The sequence below is a fragment of the Piliocolobus tephrosceles genome, unplaced genomic scaffold (genome assembly GCF_002776525.5).
Source record: "Piliocolobus tephrosceles isolate RC106 unplaced genomic scaffold, ASM277652v3 unscaffolded_29986, whole genome shotgun sequence".
Taxonomy (NCBI): domain Eukaryota; kingdom Metazoa; phylum Chordata; class Mammalia; order Primates; family Cercopithecidae; genus Piliocolobus; species Piliocolobus tephrosceles.
The window spans coordinates 1176-23712 of record NW_022313182.1 but is presented as its reverse complement, the minus strand read 5'-3'; the positions used below and the strand labels follow the sequence as shown (position 1 = coordinate 23712).

General features: G+C 51.4%; 2 protein-coding genes across 3 annotated transcripts in view; both read left to right on the top strand.

Annotated features, from left to right (window-relative positions):
• The first annotated feature begins 676 nt into the window (after nt 1-676).
• LOC111544885 (43 kDa receptor-associated protein of the synapse) lies at nt 677-6105 on the top strand. Of its 2 annotated transcripts, XM_026451653.1 has the most exons (6): nt 677-1363; nt 1924-2022; nt 2112-2234; nt 2651-2704; nt 4940-5139; nt 5825-6104. In XM_026451653.1, exons 1-6 carry the CDS (start codon nt 1292-1294, stop codon nt 5895-5897), a joined length of 621 nt encoding a protein of 206 aa, XP_026307438.1. In that variant the 5' UTR covers nt 677-1291; the 3' UTR covers nt 5898-6104. The 2 variants fall into 2 exon arrangements, with proteins under 2 accessions (XP_026307438.1, XP_026307439.1); XM_026451654.1 differs by lacking the exon at nt 2651-2704 and having other exon boundaries at nt 5825-6105.
• Nucleotides 6106-19510: 13405 nt separating this feature from the next.
• The window catches only part of LOC111544887 (26S proteasome regulatory subunit 6A), a 3852-nt gene continuing 825 nt past the window's right edge, over nt 19511-22537 (top strand). Inside the window, exons 1-6 of the mRNA XM_026451652.2 lie at nt 19511-19773; nt 20030-20113; nt 20722-20847; nt 21256-21360; nt 21476-21538; nt 21784-21921. Of these exons, the coding sequence (XP_026307437.1) occupies nt 19699-19773; nt 20030-20113; nt 20722-20847; nt 21256-21360; nt 21476-21538; nt 21784-21921 (591 nt within the window). The 5' untranslated portion in view covers nt 19511-19698. The remainder of the gene's footprint in view (nt 19774-20029; nt 20114-20721; nt 20848-21255; nt 21361-21475; nt 21539-21783; nt 21922-22537) is intronic.

Here is a 22537-nt window from a genome sequence, read left to right as displayed (position 1 = left end):
GGTCAAGAGAAGGTGGGTTAGTTTTCTTTGTTCTTTCCTTTCCTTTCCTTTTCTTTTCTTTTCTTTTTTTTTTTTTTTTCTTTTGTGAGACAGAGTCTACCTCTGTCACCCAGGCTGGAGTGCAGTGGTGCAATCTCAGCTCACTGTAGCCTTTACCTCCTGTGCTCAAGTGATCCTCCCACCTCAGCCTCTTGAGTAGCTGGGACTACCAGGCATGCACCACCATGCACAGCTGATTTTATTTTTGTAGAGACGGGGTCTTGCTAAGTTGCCCAGGCCATTCTTAAACTTCTGTGCTCAAGAGATCCTCCTATCTTGACCTCCCAAAGTGCTGGGATTCCAGGCCTAAGCCACTGTGCCTGGCCCAGTTTTTATTTTTTAAACGAGATGAGAAATGCCAGACATGTTTGCACGTGGATGGGAAAGATTCTGTAGAAAGAGAGAACCTGACGATGCAGAGACTGCTCATCGGGGGCTGGCATTTGATGGGAACAGGAGCCATCCTCCACAATGACAGGAAAGGAAGCAGGGAGCGTGGGAGCAGAGGTGCGGAGGTGGGAGATGTGGTGGGGACAGGAGGGGAAGGAGCTTCTCCCTGATTTTCTTCCTTTTCCTCTTGGAGCAATGAGGCCAGATCATCAGCTGATCATGGGCAGGTAGAAAAGGCATTTCGATGCTTGAGGAGAAAATACAAGCCAATGGTTGCATCACCTGGCTGAATCTGTCTGATATTCTTTAAGCCTGTTGTGCTGCCAGTCTGCCACTGAGCTTCAGTGAACATCTGCTTCTGGGTGCCAGCAGGCAAGCTCTAGTGGAGGGACCTGGTATCTCCCGTCCCTGTGCATCTCTGAGGCTGAGGAGTCCGTTTGGCATTGGGAGAAAAGAGAAGCCAACTGTATTTTCTTGTCTTTTCATTCATTCACTCAGCAAATATTTATTGTGTATCTACCAAGTACCAAGAACTGTGCTAGGCTCTTGGGATTCATCACAGACCAGATGAGAATCCCTGAGTCCACGGAGCCCACAGCTTTGCACTGGGTGTTCCCTCTACCTGGGCCATTCTTGTCCTGGATGCCACAATGAATGAGTAGACACTTGGGCCCCCCGCCCCTACCTGCTGTTAAAGAAGCCTGGCCCAAGAGCCCTCAACGTGGGGCAGCCTCTGCCACTCAGTTTGCCTCCTTCCATCTCATGTGCCCTGCAGGACTACGAGAAAGCCCTGTTCTTCCCCTGCAAAGCCGCAGAGCTCGTCAACGACTATGGCAAAGGCTGGAGCCTGAAGTACCGGGCCATGAGCCAGTACCACATGGCCGTGGCCTATCGCCTGCTGGGCCACCTGGGCAGTGCCATGGAGTGTTGCGAGGTGGGGCAGCGGGGAAGGGGGCAGGGGGGTGATGAGGTGGTGTGGGCCAGGGACTGGGGCCTGGGACAGCAGGGCCTCCTTCTTCCAAATCAGCCCCTGGAGGCCCCCCAGGGCTTGCCCCTGGCCCACCCTCTCTACAGCTGAGCCCCTGAAGGAAACATTTGTCCCCTAGTCTCATCCCAAACCCCACTCCCTTCCAATCCATCTGCAGGGCAGGGGGCTTCCTTCTGTCCCCAACACCCTATATGGGGTACTTTGAAGGGTAGAGACGGCAGAGGGCCAGTTTCTGGAGTCCCACTGACCTGGGTTCACATCCCAGCTTTGTCACTTACCGGGTGACCCCAATCAAGTCACTTCTCTATGAGCCTCACTTTCCATCCACCTTGCTGGGTGCTGTGACTTCAGTGGTTTGGTGCGTGAGGCCTCAGCACCGTGATAGATTTGCTAGGCTCTGAGGATGTTGCTTCCCTGGGCTGTCCCTTCAGAGGGGCCCGTTGAGGGGAGGGCACTCCAGTGGTGGTGGCAGAGGAGCAGGCCTGAGCCACTGGCCTCCCTCGCAGGAGTCTATGAAGATCGCACTGCAGCATGGGGACCGGCCACTGCAGGCGCTCTGCCTACTTTGCTTCGCTGACATCCACCGGAGCCGTGGGGACCTGGAGGTGAGGTCACCGGGATGCAGGGGCTAGGGGCGGGGGACAGGGGCACAGGCCTGATGCAGTCTGATTCCATCCCCCACCTGGCTCTGCAGACAGCCTTCCCCAGGTACGACTCCGCCATGAGCATCATGACCGAGATCGGAAACCGCCTGGGGCAAGTGCAGGCGCTGCTGGGTGTGGCCAAGTGCTGGGTGGCCAGGAAGGCACTGGACAAGGTGAGGTCGGGCCTTTCCCACACCCTTCAGCCCTCCCAGCGCTCCCCACTTGGGGCCAGTAGGTCGGCCGGCTCTTTCAGCCACTTCGTCTGATGTCAGCCTCACCCTGATCCTACGAGGCCAGGACATTCCTGGTCATTTTCCGGGCTCAGAGAAGGCCCATCGCTTGCCCTGGGACCCACAGCTAGTAAAGGCCTGGAGCTGGGGTTGGAACCCAGGCTGCTGGGTAAACTGAGACAGGAAGTCACTTGCCCACACAGCCCCTATGACTATGCCCTAGGCCCTTCCTGCTGCCTTCACACACAGGGCAGCTGCCATGTCACCCTCCCCAGGCCTGTCCCCCATCCCGTGCTTCCCTGTGAGCAAGGCCTGTCAGACAGCTCTGCCCGCAGCCCTGGCCTATGCTCACCTTCCAGGCTCTGGACGCCATCGAGAGAGCCCAGGATCTGGCTGAGGAGGTGGGGAACAAGGTCAGACTTGATTCTGTGTCCTGGGTCTGGGGTCAAGGGCCCAAGTGGGAGACTTGGGTCTGGGGAAAGGCCTTCCTGAGCCTGTTCCCATTATGAGCACTCCCTGATCCTGGGAGCTGCCTGCAGCCAACCCCATACCCTGGCTCTTTCTCTGCCACACAGAGAGCACTTCTGAGGGCAGGGCAGGAGTTTCATAGCTTGGAGGATAGCAGAATTCCTCAGAAGCTTCCTGATGTTGATTAAAACTCCTAACAGTGGACTGGACACGGTGGCTAACATCTATAATCCTAGCATTTTGGGAGGCCGAGGTGGGAGGATCACTTGAGCCCAGAAGTTTGAGAGCAGCCTGGGCTACATAGTGAGACCCACTCTCAAAAAAAAAAAAAATTTTTTTCTTGAGATGGAGTTTCGCTCTTGTCTCAGACTGGAGTGCAATAGCACGATCCCAGCTTACTGCAACATCTGCCTCCCAGGTTCAAGTGATTCTCCTGCCTCAGCCTCCTGAGCAGCTGGGATTATAGGCACCTGCCACCACACCCAGCTAATTTTTGTATTTTTAAGTAGAGATGGGGATTCACCGTGTTGGCTAGGCTGGTCTTGAACTCCTGACCTCAGGTGATCCACTTGCCTCGGCCTCCCAAAGTGCTGGGATTACAGGCATGAGCCACCATGCCCGGCCTCTACAAAAAATTTTTAAAAATTAGCCAGGTGTGGTGGCACACACCTGTAGTCCCAACTACTCGGGAGGCTGAGGTGGGAGGAGAGCTTGACCCCAGGGGGGCAAGGCTGCAGTGAGCTGTGATTGCTCCACTGCACTCCAGCCTGGGTGACAGAGTGAGACCTTACCTCAAAACAAACAAACAAAAACTCCTAACAGTGGCCTCCACTCCCTGAGCACTGAGCACACACAGGGTCCTTATGAGTAGTGGGTCCAGTCCTCACTGTCTCCCTGTGAGGTGGGTACAGGAAGCCCCATTTTACAGATGAGAAAAAGTGAGGCTCAAAGAGGCGTCCAAGATCCCACACCTACTAACTTGTCTGTTTTAACTACAAAGCCCATGTTCCAAATTTAATAATGGTATCTAGTGCTCGCTGTGGCAGCCCATATTCTGAAACTGGAATAATACAGAGAAGATGAGCATGGCCTAAAAACCAAAACCAAGGCTGGGTGCAGTGGCTCATGCCTGCATTTTGGGAGGCTGAGGTGAGCAGATCACCTGAGGTCAGGAGTTCGAGACCAGCCTGGCCAGCATGGTGAAACCCCATCTCTACTAAAAATACAAAAATTAGCCAGGTGTGGTGGTGGGCACCTGTAATCCCAGCTACTTGGGAGGCTGAGGCAGGAGAATCACTTGAACCCGGGAGGTGGAGGTTGCCATGAGCCAAGATCGTACCACTGCACTCTAGCCTGGGTGATAGAGCAAGACTCCATCTAAGAAAGGAAAAAGAAAAATCGTAATAATCTTATCCAAACCTTAAAATCTTGAAAACAGGTTCACCACTTCTCAAAGCCTTCCGGATGTGCATTTCTATGAGATCTTATGCACAGTTCAACCAAAATGCCAAAATTTGGTTGGATTATAGCTACTCTGGTTTACCTGGGTATCAGGCTGATCAGAAATGCTGATGAGCTATTGCGTGTATATTTAATTAATAAAAACAGGAAAGCAAATTAATTATTATTATTTTTTTGAGATGGAGTTTCACTTTTAGAGCCCAGGCTGGAGTGTAGTGATGTGATCTCGGCTTACTGCAACCTCCGCCTCCCAGGTTCAAGTGATTCTCCTGCCTCAGGCTCCTGAGTAGCAGGAATTACAGGCGCCCGCCACCACCCCCAGCTAATTTTTTTATTTTTAAATAGAGATGGGGTTTTGCCATGTTGGCCAGGCTGGTCTCAAACTCCTGGCCTCAGGTGATCCACCTGCCTCGGCCTCCCAAAGCACTGGGATTACAGGCATGAGCCACGGCGCCCCGCTGCAAAGTATTACGGAGTCTGTGCGCCAGGTTTGGTCATAAAATCTTTCAAAACCATGGGGTCTCCAGGCAGTTCTGGGGGGTGAAGACCTCTGATCTCCCCCACCCCCTCATTCTGCATGAAAGGAAGCAAGGTCCAGAGAGGGCAGGACGTTTTTCCGAGGTCCATCAGGAAGACAGGGAAGTGGCTGAGACTGGAGCCTGCCTGCACTGACTTTGCTCTCATCCCCCACTGCCACTCTCCACTCCTGCGGGCCCCAGCTGAGCCAGCTCAAGCTGCACTGTCTGAGCGAGAGCATTTACCGCAGCAAAGGGCTGCAGCGGGAACTGCGGGCGCATGTCGTGAGGTTCCACGAGTGTGTGGAGGAGACGGAGCTCTACTGCGGCCTGTGTGGCGAGTCCATAGGCGAGAAGAACAGCCGGCTGCAGGCCCTGCCCTGCTCCCACATCTTCCACCTCAGGTGGGGACCCCTGCGGGGGGTGTACAGGGGTGGGCAGGGTCTGTTCGGGGCACTCTAGGGCCCAGCTGGCCTAATCACAGCAATACTACTAATAGCAACCACTTAACCTTGGCCAGGCGTTTTGGCTCATGTCTGTCTTGCCAACACTTTGGGAGGCCGAGGTGGGCTGATCACTTGAGCCCAGGAGTTCAAGATCATCCTGGCCAACATGGTGAAACCCCATCTCTACTAAAAATACAAAAATTACCCAGGCATGGTGGCGGGAGCCTGTAATCCCAGCTACCCAGGAGGCTGAGGCAGGAGAATCACTTGAACCCGGGAGGCAGAGGCTGCAGTGAGCTGAGATCTGTGGCCATTCTTATCATAATCCCCAAAGAGAAGTCAGAGAGGCCCCTCAAAGGTCATTAGGTCAGACATCCAGGCCAGACCTGCCCTGGGTATGGCTCCATCCCATCCTCTCAACTCCCAGCCCATGCTCTGCCCTGGAGGTCCCTGGGGCAGAAGAGGAGAGGGGCAAGCAGGGTGCAGTGGGAGCCTGCCCCATTCCCTTCCCTTCCACTGCTGCTGAACAGCCACCAGGATGTGTCCCAGCCCCTGCAGAGGGCAGGCAAGGAAGGAAGAGAGGACCCAGGGCCCGGAGGGAAGGACAGGCCTCGGGAGTGGACAGGGCCCTTTGCCTCCCCAGGTGCCTGCAAAACAACGGGACCCGGAGCTGTCCCAACTGCCGCCGCTCATCCATGAAGCCTGGCTTTGTGTGACTCCCGGCAGCAGGTGTGGGCTTCCTCCTCGCCGCTCCTGCTCCTTCTGCACTGCGCACTGGAGACCCGTTTACTACTGGGGCGGCTCCCAGCATGTCCTCACCACAGCCGGGGCCTTGGGGCCTGCCCACGGCTGCTCCCCTGGGCCCAGCTCCCCTCCCTGCCTCTTTGTACTTTGCTCTTCATAGAAAAATAAACTGTACCTGGTCCCAGGGATTCCGACTTTCCATGCCCAAGGTCTGAGGAGTGGGGAGAGTGGGAGTGAGGCTCCCCACGGGAGCTTCCTCAGACGCAAGCGTTTCCTCTGCACGTAGCTACAAGGGCCTTCAGCCGCCCCTCCAGGAACTTGGGATGCCACAGAGACGCGATCCCTGCAGTGAGAAGCTGACATGCGGGGGGTGGGAGGGTATATGATAAACAGGAAACACGCAGTTTGGAAAGCCTGGTGGGAAGCTGCTATAGACAAATCATGTCCCCCCACATTCCCGTGTTTGAAGCCTTAGTCCATTTGGGCTGTTGTAACGAAACAGACTGGGTGGCTTGTAAACAACAGGAACTGATGTCTCACAGTTCTGGAGGCTGGGAAGTCCAAGATCAAGGCACCTGTAGATTGGGTGTCTGGTGAGGGTGCACGTTCTTGTTCACAAATGAAGTCTTCTTGCTGTGTTCCTGCATGGTGGAAGGGACAAGCAAGTTCTCTGCATTGCTTTTTTTTTTTTTTTTTTTTGAGACAGGGTCTCACTCTGTCACTCAGGCTGGAGTGCAGTGGCGAGATCTCAGCTCACTGCCACCTCCGCCTCCTGGGTTCAGGCAGTTCTTCTGCCTCAGCCTCCCGAGTAGCTGAGATTACAGGCACGCATCAACACGCCTGGCTAATTTTTGTGTTTTTAGTAGAGATAGGGTTTCACCAAGTTGGCCAGGCTGATCTCTAACTCCTGACCTCAAAAGATCCACCTGTCTCAGCCTCCCAAAGTGCTGGGATTACAGGTGAGAACCACCATGTTGGGTGCAGTCCCTTAATAAGGGCACTAATCCCATTTATAAGGGCTCCACCCTCATGACCTAATTGCCTCCCAAAGGCCCCACCTGCCTGATATGACAGTCCTAGCAGACTCATATAAAGTGATAAGTTCTTTAGAACAATAAAGAGTAGAGCCTGGTCGTGTGCAGTGGCTCCTGATTGTAATCCCAGCGCTTTGAGAGGCCGAGGTGGGTGGGTCACTTGAGCCCAGGAGTTCAAGACCAGCCTGGACAACACTGCAAAACCCTGTCTCTAGAAAAAAACAAAAACAAAAACAAAAATTAGTCAGCATGGTGGCACACACCTGTAGTCCCAGCTACTTGGGAGGATGAAGCAGGAGAATCTTTTGAACCTGGGAGGCAGAGGTTGCACTTCAGCCTGGGGGACGGAGCAATATTCTGTCTCAGAAAAAGTAAGAGTAGAGGTCAGGGGCAGTGGCTCACACCTGTAATCCCAGCACTTTGGGAGGCCAAGGGTGGGGGTTGGATCACCTGAGGTCAGGTGTTCGAGACCAGCCTGACCAACATGGTGAAACCCCATCTCTACTAAAAATAGAAACATTAGCTGGGCATGGTGGTAGGTGTCTGTAATCCCAGCTGCTAGGGAGGCTGAAGCAGGAAAATCACTTGATCCGCGGAGGTGGCGGTTGCGATGAGCCGAGATTGTGCCATTGCACTCCAGCCTGGGCAACAGAGCGAGACTCTATCTCAAAAAAGAAAATAATAGAGCCTGGTCCCTCTTCCTCATGTTCATCCCCTTCCCTAAACCAGTCTTAAAACCATTAAGTAGGACAGAGCGAGACAAGCATCTGTGTGGAGGGGTGACCTGGGGTGAGGCACTGGAGTCTAAGCAGGCTGAATGGTCCACACAGGGGAAGGCCTGGGGTGAGAGGTCAGAACCTGTGTGGAGAGAGGATGGAATCCACACATGGGGTTGGGTTGTTTTGAAGTGTCGGAGACCAAGCCCAAGGAGGGGCAGCCTGATGTGGGCCATTGGGACCTCACCAGGGCAAGGAGGCATCCAAATTGGTGAAGGTTTGTGTGAGGCATCAGAGCTTGAGTAGAGTGAATAGGCCATGCACGTGATTTGGGGCATCCTGGCAGGGGGCATTAGGTCCAGGATGGAGTGAAGAGGGTTCTGTGTGTGGAAGGGAGTGGCCGTGGAACACTGGGTACACAGAGGGAGTAGATCCAACAAGTAAGTAGGTTGTGTGCAGTGGCTCACAGTCTATAATCCCAGCACCCTGGGAGGCTGAGGCAGGTGGATCACTTGAGGTCAGGAGTTCGAGAACAGCCTAGCCAACATGGTGAAACCCCATCTCTACTGAAAATACAAATAAGTTAGCTGGGCGTGGTGGCAGGCACCTGTAGTCCCAGCTACTGGGGAGGCTGAGGCAGGAGAATGATGTGAACCTGGGAAGTGGAGCTTGCAGTGAGCCGAGATAGCACCACTGTACTCCAGCCTGGGTGACAGAGCAAGACTCTGTCTCAAAAAAGAAAAAAATTAGCTGGGCATGGTGGTGCACACTTGTAATCCTAGCTACTTGGGAGGCTGAGGCAGGAGAATGAATCCCTTGAGCCCAGGAGGTGGAGGTTGCAATGAGCTGAGATCACACCACTACACTCCAGCCTGGGCAACAAGAGTGAGACTCCATCTCCAAAAAAAAAAAAAAAAAAAAAAAAAATAGATTAAGGACAGTGGAAGGCAGCTTTCTCACTTTTTTTTTTTTTATGGTGTCTCGCTTTGTCACCCAGGCTGGAGTGCAATGCCTCCATCTCGGCTCACTGCAACCTCTGCCTCCTGGGTTAAAGCGATTCTCCTGCCTCAGCCTCCTGAGTAGCTGGGACTACAGGCGCCCACCACCATGCCGGCTAATTTTTGGCATTTTTAGTAGAGACAGGGTTTCACTGTGTTAGCCAGGATGGTCTTGATCTCCTGAACTCATGATCCGCCTGCCTCAGCCTCCCAAAGTGCTAGGATTACAGATGTGAGCCACTGTGCCTGGGTGCTTTCTCACTATTGAAGGAGAGAATTACAAATATGGAAAGGGAGAGAACCAGAGTGGGCCCTGTGGTGTTGAATGGGAATTGTAGGAATCAGTGTGAACTCATGGACTTCAAAATATACAGGTAGACCTAGAAATAAATATAGTTATAAATGCATGTGTGTCCACTAGCCTGGGCGCAGTGATATGCCAACAGCAATGAGCTCACCCAGCACCCAGGGCTTGGCTTCTAAACACCGCGTTTCACTATAAGGAACCAAGGCTCTTTGGTTAAGGGCCTGATTCCAGGGCTGGGTCATGGAGAGTATGAGATGAGCCACAGCTATTTTGTGCCAGAAAGCAAGGGAAGTTGAAAGAATGGTGAGGAAAAGTCAAAGGACACAGGAGCCAGCTTGGATGGGCTCCCAGCGGCCACTGATAATGAGTAACAATGATTGTCTCAGCTCAGGCTGCCATAACAAGGCACCTTAGGATGAGTAGCTTAAACAACTAAAACTTATAGTTCTGGAGACTGGAAATCCAAGATCGAGGTGCCAGAAAATTCAAGAAGCCTCTCTTCCTGACTTGCCCTTCTCTCTGTGTTCTTACATGACTTTCCCCCTGTGCTCCTGTGGTGACAGCAAGATCCAGCTTTCTCTCTCTCTCTCTTTTTATTTTATGTATTTATTTATTTTTGAGACAGAGTCTCACTCTGTTTCCCAGGCTGGAGTGCAGTGGCGTGATCTTGGCTCACTGCCTCAGCCTCCCGAGTAGCCAGGATTACAAGTATGTGCCACCAGTCCCGGCTCATTTTTGTATTTTTAGTAGAGACAGGGTTTCACCATGATGGTCAGGCTGGTCATGAAGTCCTGGACTCAAGTGATCCGTCTGCCCTAGCCTCCCAAAATGCTGGGATTACAGGCACATGTCACCACACCCAGCTAATTTTTGTATTTTTAGTAGAGACAGGATTTGGCCATGCTGGCCAGGCTGGTCTCGAACACCTGACCTCAGGTGATCTGTCTCCCCACCCCGACTCTTTCCCTCCCTCCCTCTGTCTTCCTCTTGCTATAAAGGCACTGATAGGCTGGATGTGGTGGCTCCTGCCTGTAACTCCAGTACTTTGGGAGGTGGAGGCAGGCAAATCACTTGAGGTCAGGAGTTTGAGACCAGCCTGGGCAACACGGTGAAACCCCGTCTCTACTAAAAATACAAAAATTAGCTGGGTGTGATAGTGCACATCTGTAATCCCAACTACTTGCGAGGCTGAGGTGGGAGGATCACTTGAGCCCAGGAGGCAGAGACTGCAATGAGCTGAAATGGCACCACTGCACTCCAGCCTGGGCCACAGAGAGAGACCTCGTCAAAAAAAAAAAAAAAAAAAAAAAAAGCTGGGCCTCATTGAGAAGGTGGCATGTGAGTGAAACCTTGAAGGAGGTGAGAGACTGAACTGAGCAGATTTCCTGGAAAGAGCATTCTCTTAGAGAACAGAATCCTAAGACAGGAGTTTGCCTGATGTGCTCAGGAGCAGGAGGGAGAACTGTAAGTGAGCAAGAGGGAAGGAGGAGAAGTGGAGGCCGGAAGGAGAGTGTGGTGTGAACACACGAAGGCGTTGAAAAGGACTCTGGCTCCTGCTCTGGCGAGTCGGGCACCTGCTGAGGATTTTGAGCAGAGTAGTGACATGATCTGACTTGGTGTTACAAGAATTCCTCTGGTTGCTATGTGAACAGATGTGACACAAGACAGCTGGCCTGAATGTTTCAAAAATGCCAAGGCCATGAAAGACCAAAATGATTGGGAGACTGTTCTAGAATAAAGGAGATTAAAGAGATGTGGCAACTAAATGGATCATGTGACCCTTGATACTGTATTTTTAAATTTTAAAAAATATTTTATTTTATTTTATTTTTGAGATGTAGTCTCACTCTGTCGCCCAGGCTGGAGTACAGTGGCATGATCTTAGCTCACTGCAACCTCCACCTCCCGGGTTCAAGCAATACTCCTGCCTCAGCCTCCCCAGTAGCTGGGATTACAGGCGCCCACCACCATGCCCAGCTAACTTTGTGTATTTTTAGTAGAGGTGAGGTGTCACCATGTTGGCCGGGCTGCTCTCGAACTCGTGACCTCAGGTGATCCACCCACCTTGGCCTCCTAAAGTGCTGGGATTACAGGCGTGAGCCACCGCACCCGGCCAATGATACTGGATTTTTTTTTTTTGAATCAGAGTCCCGCTCTGTCGACCAGGCTGGAGTGCAGTGGCACAATCTAGGCTCACTGCAAGCTCCGCCTCCCGGGTTCACACCATTCTCCTGCCTCAGCCTCCTGAGTAGCTGGGACTACAGGCGCCTGCCACCACGTCCGGCTAATTTTTTTTTTTTTTTTTTTTGTATTTTTAGTAGAGACGGGGTTTCAACGTGTTAGCCGGGATGGTCTTGATCTCCTGACCTCGTGATCCACCCACCTCAGCCTCCCAAAGTGCTGGGATTACAGGCATGAGCCACTGCGCCCGGCCTGGATTTTTTTTTTTTTTTTCCAAAGGCTGTAAGGGATGTTTAGGGAATAATTTAAGACATTTTTATATGGACTATATATTGGATATTATTGCATCAATATTAAATTCCCTGGGTATATGACTATATATATATATGTATACATACACACACAAACACGCACACACACACACATATATATATATATAATTTATTTATTCATTAATTTTTTTTTTGAGAGACAGTCTCCCTCTGTCACCCAGACTGGAGTGCAGTGGTGCAATCTCGGCTCGCTGCTACCTTTACCTCCAGGGCTCAAGTGATTCTCCTGCCTCAGCCTCCTGAGTAGCTGGGATTACAGGCATGTGCCACCATGCCCGGCTGATTTTTGTATTTTTAGTAGACAGGGTTTCTCCATGTTGGCCAGACTGGTCTCAAATACCAACCTCAAGTGATCTGCCTGCCTTGGCCTCCCAAAATGCTGGGACTACAGGCCTGAGCCACCGCCCCTGGCCGACTGTGTGTTATACTACCAATGTATCGTAGCTATGTATGAGAATGTCTTTGTTTTTAGGAGACATGAGCTGAAATATTTAGAGGTGAAGTGTCATGAAATCTGGAAGTTATTTTGATTTTTTTTTTTTTTTTTGAGACAGAGTCTTGCCATGTTGCCCAGGCTGGAGTGCAGTGGCCCGATCTCAGCTCACTGCATCCTCTGACTCCCAGGTTCAAGCAATTATCTTGCCTCAGCCTCCGAGGTAACTGAGACTACAGGCACACGCCACTGATTTTTGTATTTTTAGTAGAGACGAGGCCATGTTGGCCAGGCTGGTCTTGAATTCCTGACTTCAAGTAATCTGTTCACCTCGGCCTCCCAAAGTGCTGAGATTACAGGCGTAATACTCAGCCACCGGAGTATCTGGGATTACAGGCGCCCACGACCAATGCCCGCCTAAATTTTTTGTATTTTTAGTAGAGATGGAGTTACTCCATGTTGGTCAGCCTGGTCTCAAACTGGTCTCTGACCTCAGGCGATCCACTTGCCTCGGCCTCCCAAAGTGCCGGGATTACAGGCGTGAGCCACCGCACCTGGCTGCTTGTACTTTTAATGGCAAAAACTGCAATCACTTCTGCACCAACCTGCTATATAAAGAGATGTAGTATAAGGACTTGACTCATGTGATTATGGAGTCTGGCAAGTCCCTAGATCTGCAGGGTGAGTTCTGGAGACTGAGGGGACTTGGTGGTTTTGTTCTAGTCTGATTCAGAAGGTCTGAGAACCAGGAGAGCCGATGGGGTAGTTCTCCTCTGAAGGCTGTCAGGCTCAAGCCCCGTGAAGAATAATGTTTCAGTTCAACTCCAAAGGCAGAAAAGACCTTTGTGCCTGTCGGAAGGGAATCTGGCAGGAAGAATTCCCTCTGAGTCAGCCTTTCTGTTCAACTCAGGCCTGCAACTGACAGGATTTGGCCCGCCCACATTAGAGAGGGCAAACTGCTTTCCTCAGGCTCCTTATTTAAATGTCAATCTTGTCTAAAAACAGCCTGACAAAAAGACCCAGAATAATGTTGAACCAAACACTTGGGCACCCCGTGGCCCAGTCAAAATTAACCAGCACAGGATGGTTAGGGTAGAATCCAGGAGACCAGTGGAAAGGCCCTGCAATAATCTAGGGGTAGCCAGGTGCGGTGGCTCATGCCTGTAATCCCAGCACTTTGGGAGGCTGAGGCGTGCAGACTGCTTGAGGTCAGGAGTTCAAGACCAGCCTGGCCAACATGGTGAAACCCCATCTTTACCAAAAATACAAAAATTAGCCAGGCATGGTGGCGTGCGCCTGTAATCCCAGCTACTCGGGAGGCTGAGGCAAGTGAATCGCTTGAACCTGGCAGGCAGAGGTTGCAGTGAGCCAAGACAGTACCACTGCACTCCGGCCTGGGCAACAGAGTGAGACCATCTCAAAAGCAACAGCAACAACAAATAATAGTAATAATAAGCTAGGTCTGAGATGATGGTGACTTGAACCAGGGTGATAGGCATTGGAGGGAGTGAGAAATGGTCCTACTCAAGGGGATTAGGAGGAGGTATATCTTTTGTTTTGGAAATTTTCAAATAGATACAAAAGGAGAGAAACCAATGAATTTCCAGTCTCAGCCTTAACTATGCATTTCCGCACATGGACAATCTTGTTTACCCCCAAAAGCCCCACTAAGCTCCACACCCTCCAGTTGATTATTTTGATTCAGATCTTGCTATATCTGAATTCTGTATATTTGTTTAAGGTAGACTCAATGGGATTTCCAGGTGGATTGGATTTGCTGTTGAGGTAGGAGGTGAGATTTGACTCCAGAGGCAGGACTCAGACACTGGACCAAATTGAGCTAAAACAGGGATGGGGCAGAGACACCTCTCCAGAAGACACGCCCACCAGTGTGCCGTGTCAGTTTGCCATTGCCATGGCAACAGCAACACCTGAAAGTTACCACCCCTTTCCATGACACTGGACCAAATTGAGCTAAAACAGGGATGGGGCAGACACCTCTCCAGAAGACACGCCCACCAGTGTGCCGTGTCAGTTTGCCATTGCCATGGCAACAGCAACACCTGAAAGTTACCACCCCTTTCCATGGCAACAATTCAATGACCTGGAAGTTACCACCCTTTTTCTAGAAATGTCTGCATTATATGTCCCTTAATTTGCATACAGTTAAAAGTAAGTGTAAATATGAGTGCAACACTGCTACGGTAGTTACGCTGCCTGTGGGGTGGCCCCTCTGCTACTGCTGTACCCTACCTCTTCAATAAAAGTTGCTGCCTAACCCCACCAGCTCACCTTGAATTCCTTCCTTGGTGAAGCCAAGAACCCTCCTGGGCTGAGCACCAATTTTGGGGCTTGCTTGCCCTGCATCAGTGAGGGGAGAGAGAAGTCAAGAGTAACTCCAGGTGCAGTTGCTCACGCCCATCATCTCAGGACTTTGGGAGGCAGAGGTTGATGGATCGCTTGAGCCCAGGATTTTGCGACCAGCCTGGGCAACATGGTGAAACTCCATCCCTACAAAAAACACAAAAACGGCTGGGCGTGGTGGCTCACACCTGTAATCCCAGCACTTTATGAGGCCAAGGTGGGTGGATCACCTGAGGTTAGGAGTTCAAGACCAGCCTGACCAACACAGAGAAACCCCATCTCTACTAAAAATACAAAATTAGCTGGGCGTGATGGCGCATGTCTATAATCCCAGCTACTTGGGAGCCTGAGGCAGGAGAATTCCTTGAACCCGGCAGGTGGAGGTTGCAGTGAGCCAAGATCGCACCACTGCATTCCAGCCTGGGCAACAAGAGTGAAACTGTCTCAAGAACAAAACAAAACAAATCAAACCCACAACAATTAGCTGGGTGTGGTGGTGTGCATCTGTAGTCCCAGCTACTTGGGAGGCTGAGGTGGGAGAGTCACCTGAGCCTGGGAAGTGGTGACTGCAGTGGGCTGTGATCACACCACTGCACTCCAGCCTGGGTGACAGACTGAGACTCTGTCTCAAAACAAACAAAAACAAAGAATGACTCCAGGGTTTTGGCCTGGTGGCTCTCACCCCAGCTTGATGCCAAGACAGAAACATCTGTTCTAGGCCTGGCCTAGACCTCTTCTCTCTAGAGGCCCAGATGGACCAGAGGCCCCTAATTCAGTCAACCTTTTTCTCCCTGAGGGCATGCTCTGACCCAGATTCCCAGCTCCTTGCTGGGACTGACCGCATGGTACTTCCTTGATCTTTTTGAGCAGAGTGAAACTTCATAAACGATTCTCCTTTTTCTCCCATCTCCCCAAGACATTCCTACTCCTGGGCTCCCAAGATAATCAATCCCTGTCATTCTAGCCAGGATCAAAGAGGGAGATGTTCAGAGCCGGGTGCAGTGGCTCACGCCTGTAATCCCGGCACTTTGGGAGGCTGAGACGGGCTGATCACCTGAAGTCAGGAGTTCGTGACCAGCCTGACCAATATGGTGAAACACCATCTAGGCCGGGCGCGGTGGCTCAAGCCTGTAATCCCAGCACTTTGGGAGGCTGAGACGGGCGGATCATGAGGTCAGAAGATTGAGACTATCCTGGCTAACCCGGTGAAACCCCGTCTCTACTAAAAAAATACAAAAACTAGCCGGGCGAGGTGGTGGGCGCCTATAGTCCCAGCTACTCCGGGAGGCTGAGGCAGGAGAATGGCGTGAACCCGGGAGGCAGAGCTTGCAGTGAGCTGAGATCCAGCCACTGCACTCCAGCCTGGGGGACAGAGCGAGACTCCGTCTCAAAAAAGAAAAAAAAAAAAAAAAAGAAACACCATCTCTACTAAAAATACAAAAATTAGCCAGGTATGGTGGCGGATGCCTATAGTCCCAGCTACTTGGGAGGCTGAGACAGGAGAATCACTTGAACCCAAGAGGTAGAGGTTGCAGTGAGCTGAGATTACGCCACTGCACTCCAGCTTGGGTGACAGAGCAAGACTCTGTCTCAAAAAAAAAAAAAAAAGAATGAGACGTTCAGCCTAGAACAGTCCTAAAATCCAGGTGGGTCAATCCTTCTCTTTAACATTCCACCAGGTTGTGGTCCAGCACTGGCTTTGGGGATTAGGAAAAAGATTGCAGTATAGAACTGAGCTCAAATCTGAATACAGCAAACACAGCTGGGAATTTATAATGAAAGCAAAGTGAAGGGGTCAGTGGATTGAAAATTACTAAGAGGAAGTATCAAGAGTAGGGGGATTCTTGCTAAAATGGCCTAATAGGATTCTTGCTAAAAAGCAGGCCAAGGACAGCCGGGTGTGGTGGCTCACGCCTGTAATCCCAGCACTTTGGGAGGCGGAGGCGAGAGGATCATGAGGTCAGGAGATTGAGACCATCCTGGCCAACATGGTGAAACCCCGTCTCTACTAAAAATACAAAAATTAGCTGGGTGTGGTGGTGGGTGTCTGTAATCTCTGCTACTTGGGAGGCTGAGGCAGGAGAATCACTTGAATCCAGGAGGCGGGGGCTGCAGTGAGCCAAGATCGCACCACTGAACTCCTGCCTGGGTGACAGAGCCAGACAATAAAAAAAAAAAAAAAAAAAAAAAAAAGCAGGCCAAGGACTTATACTTCAAAGGTGAAGGATAAATGGGGATCGCATATCAAGAGGGATGAGGTATCAGGGGTGGGGGGATTCTGTTAAACTGACTAGCAGGATTTTTGTGAAAACGGGGTTAGACAGGCTGATGGCAGGGATGAACTAATAGCCCACAAGGCCTAGTCAAAAAAAGAGGGCTCAGAGGCGCCTACCTGAAAGTTGGTTAAGGGGAAAATGTCTGCATCTGTGGGGAAAAGAAAGAGAGATGAGCCTGTTACTGTGTCTATATAGAAAGAAGTAGACATAAGAGATTCCATTTTGTTCTGTATTTGAGATGTTGTTAATCCGTGACCCTACCCCCCAACCTGTCCTTGCAACAGACATGTGCTGTGGTGACTCAAGGTTTAATGGATTTTGGGCTGTGCAGGGTGTGCTTTGTTAAACAAGTGCCTGAAGGCAACTTGCTCGTTAAAAGTCATCACCTTTCTCTTAATCTCAAGTACCCAGGGACACGTACACTGCCAAAGGTCGCAGGGACCTCTGCCTAGGAAAGCTAGGTATTGTCCAAGGTTTCTCCCCATGTGATAGTCTGAAATATGGCCTCGTGGAAAGAGAAAGACCTGATCGTCCCCCAGCCTGACACCCGTGAAGGGTCTGTGCTGAGGAGGACTAGTGTAAGAGGAAATAAGGCCTCTTGGCAGTTGAGATAGAGAAAAGCATCTGTCTCCTGCCCGTCCCTGGGCAATGGAACATCTCGGTGTAAAACCCGATTGTATGTTCTGTTTACTGAGAAAGGAGAAAACTGCCTTAGGGCGAAAGGTGGGACTTGCTAGTGCAATGCTGCTCTTTATGCACTAAAAAGGTTTATGAAGATGTTTGCATATGTATATCAAGGCACAGCACTTTTCCTTAAACTTATGTCACAGAGATCTTTATTCATATGTCTTACTGCTGACCTTCTCCCTATGATGATCCTATTATCCTGCTACTTCCCTTTTTCTAAGATGGTAAAGATAATTATCAATAAATACTAAGGGAACTCAGAGACCGGTGCCGGTGTGGGTCCTCTGTATGCTGAGCGCCGGTCCCCTGGGCCCACTTTTTCTTTCTCTATACTTTGTCTCTGTGTCTCATTTCTTTTCTCAAGTCTCTCGTTCCACCTAATGAGAAAGTCCCACAGGTGTGGAGGGGCAGGCCACCCCTTCAGCATCGCTCCTAGGCCCAGACTGGAAGCTTTCTAAACATATTCCTATTTGTCAGGATCTCCAAAAGCAGGCCCCAGAATGGGACCCAACTGACCCAGGCGTGATGGGGCCAGCACAGACCGGACAGTCTCTTTCCCCTCTGGGTTTCTTGGCTTCTGTCAGGCAACTCAAAGTGAGAATTTGGGGTCAGCAGTCCTAGTGCTGACAGTGACTCACTGAATGACCTCCAGAAGTCACTTAACCTCTCTGAGCCTCCCTATGCTTATTTAAAGTTAAGAATGGTAATTCAATCTGTCCACAAGGCAAGCTTGTTGAGAGAGTAGAATAAAACACTGTTACTTGAGGAGACGCTTTGTCAGCCTGAGTGAGCAGCTGTACATGTTGTTATTTAAAGAAAAAAAATCTGCTTTCAACCGTGTTCCAGAAAAAACCACTGCAAAGGCTAGGTGTAGTGGCTCATGCCTGTAATCCCAACACGTTGGGAAGCTGAGGCAGGAAGATCACTTACGCCCAGGAGTTTGAGACCAGCCTGGTCAACATGGTGAAACCTTGTCTCTACTGAAAATACAAAAATTAGCCGGGCATGGTGGTGGGCTCCTGTAATCCCAGCTACTTGGGAGGCTGAGGCAGGAGAATCCATTGAACCTGGGAGGCAGAGGTTGCGGTAAGCAGAGATCGCGCCATTGCACTCCAGCTTGGGGAACAGAGCCAGACTCCGTCTCAAAAAACAAAAAACAAACAAACAAAAAAAGAAAATGACTGCACAGATTTTCATCGAAGTTAAGAGGGTGTTTGTGATGGTTTGACTTGAAATACAGCTATGTCGCTTACACGAAGTTCCCTTTAAAAGGGCTCTGGGGCTCACCTCAAAGGATAAACAGGGATCATTAAAAATAGTCTTGACAAGGGTACAACGAATGAGTCTCCCATGATCCGGAGACCCGCTCTGCTCACTGAGATTACTAACTATGGGCAGAGAAAACAATTGCAGACACGAGTCATAAGTTGTTGTTGTTTTTTTTTGAGTCGGTGTCTGGCTCTGTCGCCCAGGCTGGAGTGCAGCGGCGCGATCTCCACTCACTGCAAGCTCCGCCTCCCGGGTTCACGCCATTCTCCTGCCTCAGGCCCAAGTATGGGACTACGGGCGCCCGCCACCACGCCCTACTAATTTTTTGTATTTTTAGTAGAGACGGGATTTCACAGTGTTAGCCAGGATGGTCTCGATCTCCTAACCTCATGATCCGCCCGCCTACGCCCTCCCAAAGTGCTGGGATTACAGGCGTGAGCCACCGCGCCCGGCCCTAGTCATAATATTTTTAATCGTAGAGGCTGATGGTCAATTGAGTTCTTCCCACGTGGACAATTCCGTGAAGCCTGCTCTGACGTTAGAAGCAGCAGCGATTTCTCCTTAAAGCTGGTTAATGATTCCCTCCCGTAAATCCGGGTGACCAGCTTGTACTTAAATAATTGTAAAAATGCAGTCTGAGGTGGCTTGCCTTTTTGGTCCTTTGCACACGGCTGGCATATGTCGTTTATGAATTGGGAGGCAGTGTCATTGTGTAAATCCCCTTATTCCTAGCGGGGTCATGGTCTGAGTTTGAATGCGTCCCTCCGCAAGCATCTGTCACTGGCCAGATTAAAAACTACATTTCCCAAAGGCCCTCGCGGATCCCAGCCGTCTCCTCTCGCTCTCTCTCTCGCTCTCTTTCCGGTTTTACACCTAGGCCCCGCCCCCAACGCGCGTGTCGGCCAATAGCGGCCCCACCTCTCGCGCCCGGTAAAAATAGGACGCGGGAGGGATCGTTTTACGGGCCGCGGGGGCGGGGCCTGTGGCCAGGGGTTGGTCTTTGGAATCGGAGAAGCAGATTCGTTGCTCGGTAGCACGGCCGGAGCTGGTCCGGTCAGGAGTCGGGATTTGCGGGGGGAGGTTCTCCACTGGCCAAGAGAAGGCCTTAAGAAAGACGGTATTAATCTCCCATTGCGGCTCCCGCCTGGTCCCATCTTCGGCCCGCTCCTCCAGGAAATGAATCTGCTGCCGAATCTCGAGAGTCCAGTGACTCGGCAGGAGAAGATGGCGACCGTGTGGGATGAGGCCGAGGTGGGCACCGGGCGACCTGGCGGTCCGGGAACCGGGCCCGCAGGGAGACACCATTGACAGGAGGGAAGGAGGTGGCTGGGGGTCAAGGTCTGGCCCGGTCTCGGGGACGGGGTCGTTTGGGATGTGGACAGGGATCCTGACTCCTTCATCCTGGCTTTATGGGCGTGGAAACTGAGGCTGTGAGTGGGTTCGGAGAACGAGGGATGCTTGTCCTGAGTAAAAGTAAATATATAAATAAACAAATAATTTTTTACAGCAAGATGGAATTGGGGAGGAGGTGCTCAAGATGTCCACGGAGGAGATCATCCAGCGCACACGGCTGCTGGACAGTGAGATCAAGGTGGGCGCACAGCTCCTCTGCGGGCGATGGAGTCCCCACAGACAGGCCCCAGCGATCCGAGTTGCCTCTCCTACTTCCTTCTCCGGCACCCTGGGGGAGACATGGGGCTCAGGCTTCCACTTCGGACCAGGAAAAAAGGAAAGAAAACAGCGTTAAAAGGGACAGGAAGACAGTCAGGGGATGGTGGGAGACCTGGGCTGAGATGAGAAGTTACCAGATTGCCTTTCCCAGTGATAACTGGGAATAATCCTCTCAAGCATCCTACTTTTAGTAAAATCCTTATTTTACAGATGAGTAAACTGAGGCTCAGAGACGTTTGTACCGCGATAAAGCACCCAGTTCTTACTAACAGGGAGAACCTAAAACCTATATTTGCCTGTCTCAGAGGCCTGCTACTACCACTATTTCACCAGGAGGTTTCCACACTGGCCTCCTGTTTCGACTTCTACGGGATGTGGACACAGTCAGACTCTGCCTTCAGAGAGCCTCAGAACTGGATGAATGGATGTTGGGGGGTCCCCTGGACACCCTGGACCTCACCAGTTACAGGGCTCTAGCATAAGCTGTGCCAGGGCTTATATTTGCTCCTCCTCCCCTTCTCATCTCAGATCATGAAGAGTGAAGTGTTGAGAGTCACCCATGAACTCCAAGCCATGAAGGACAAGATCAAAGAGAACAGTGAGAAAATCAAAGTGAACAAGACCCTGCCGTACCTTGTCTCCAACGTCATCGAGGTGTGTGTGTATGTGGAGGGGAAGAGAGGGAGTCAGCGGGGATTGGGGACAGCCTGGGGTGGGGCCTCTAGGGAAAGAGGGGGTGGAGGTTTTGAGGCCAAACTGCATGTCAGAGCTACACCTCCTGGGGCACTTTAATGGGGAGACAGGGTCCTGCAAAGGCCTTGGAAGTCTCACATGTCTCCTTTTCTGTTGGTTATGTCTCCTCTGGGGTAGATGAGCCCTGTGCAGAGGAGGAGCACCGACACAGAGATCAATCCCTTGGCTTAGCAGGGGCACCCACCTTTGCTGGGCTCAGGGCTGTTGGAGGAGGGAGGTAGGGATGGCCAGCCCTGCAGAGATTAGGAACTGACTTAGGAAGCACTGGGCCTTGGGGAGTTCAAGGGGCTGAGTTTTTTTCCTTCCCAGCTCCTAGATGTTGATCCTAATGACCAAGAGGAGGATGGTGCCAATATTGACCTGGACTCCCAGAGGAAGGGCAAGTGTGCTGTGATCAAAACCTCTACACGACAGGTGAGCATGGCTCAGCAATAAGAGACTGGAGGAGGGTGAGGAGCAGATGTGGGACAGGACTAGGGAGCCTTCCCTGAGGACACTAACTGAGACTGCCCCTGTAACTTATTCACAGACATACTTCCTTCCTGTGATTGGGTTGGTGGATGCTGAAAAGCTAAAGCCAGGAGACCTGGTGGTGAGTGGGGCCTGAGCCCAGGCAGTGCTTTTCTGGTGACTAGCTGAGCCCCTGCGCCCGCCCCAGGTCACTGTTGGCTCTGAATCTTGGCAGAACAACTCAAGAGAGTCTGGGATCCTATCTACTTGCTGTTTGATTCTTGTATTGCCCAGTCCAGTGTCTTCCCCTCTACAGACACCTGTCACCAGTCAATTGGGTAGCTCTTGAGCTGGGCCAAATCTGAAGGCCCTGTGCTGTGTCCTTAGGGTGTGAACAAAGACTCCTATCTGATCCTGGAGACGCTGCCCACAGAGTACGACTCGCGGGTGAAGGCCATGGAGGTGGACGAGAGGCCCACGGAGCAATACAGTGATATTGGGGGCTTGGACAAGCAGATCCAAGAGGTGAGGGAGGCACGGCAGCTGCCAGCAGCCTCAACAGCATTTCAGTTTCCCCACGCCATTGATGCAGCTCATCTCCCTAATGTGTCTTTTATCTCCATAGCAACCTAGGGAGGAAGGGAGGGCTGCCATGTGACAGGTGAGGAGACTGAAGCCCAGAGAGTTTAAATGCCTTCCCCAGGGTCACAGAAAGACCAGAGCCAGGACTGGAGCTCAGGCTCCTGGTTTCTGGCCCAGCATCTTTTTTATTTTTATTTTTTGAGACGGAGTTTTGCTTTTATTGCCCATGCTGGAGTGCAATGGCACGATTTCGGCTCACTGCAACCTCCACCTCCCAGGTTCAAGTGATTCTCCTGCCTCAGCCTCCCGAGTAGCTGGGATTACAGGCGTGCACCACCAAGCCTGGCTAATTTTAGCAGAGTTTCTATTTTTAGCAGAGTCTCTATAGAGACAGGGTTTCTCCATGTTGGTCAGGCTGGTCTTGAACTCCCAACCTCAGGCGATCCACCTTCCTTGGCCTCCCAAAGTGCTGGGATTACAGGCGTGAGCCACTGCTCCCGGCCCCCGGCCCAGTGTCTTTCTGCCATATACTCTTTTTTTTTTTTTTTTTTTTAGACGG

Bases quoted from the DNA above. Each gene is read 5' to 3' on its own strand.
- LOC111544885 (XM_026451653.1), top strand. From the start codon at position 1,292: ATGAGCCAGTACCACATGGCCGTGGCCTATCGCCTGCTGGGCCACCTG. The intron at 1,364-1,923 runs GTGGGGCAGCGG...CCTCCCTCGCAG, and splicing joins GTGCCATGGAGTGTTGCGAG to GAGTCTATGAAGATCGCACT. The intron at 2,023-2,111 runs GTGAGGTCACCG...CTGGCTCTGCAG, and splicing joins GGAGCCGTGGGGACCTGGAG to ACAGCCTTCCCCAGGTACGA.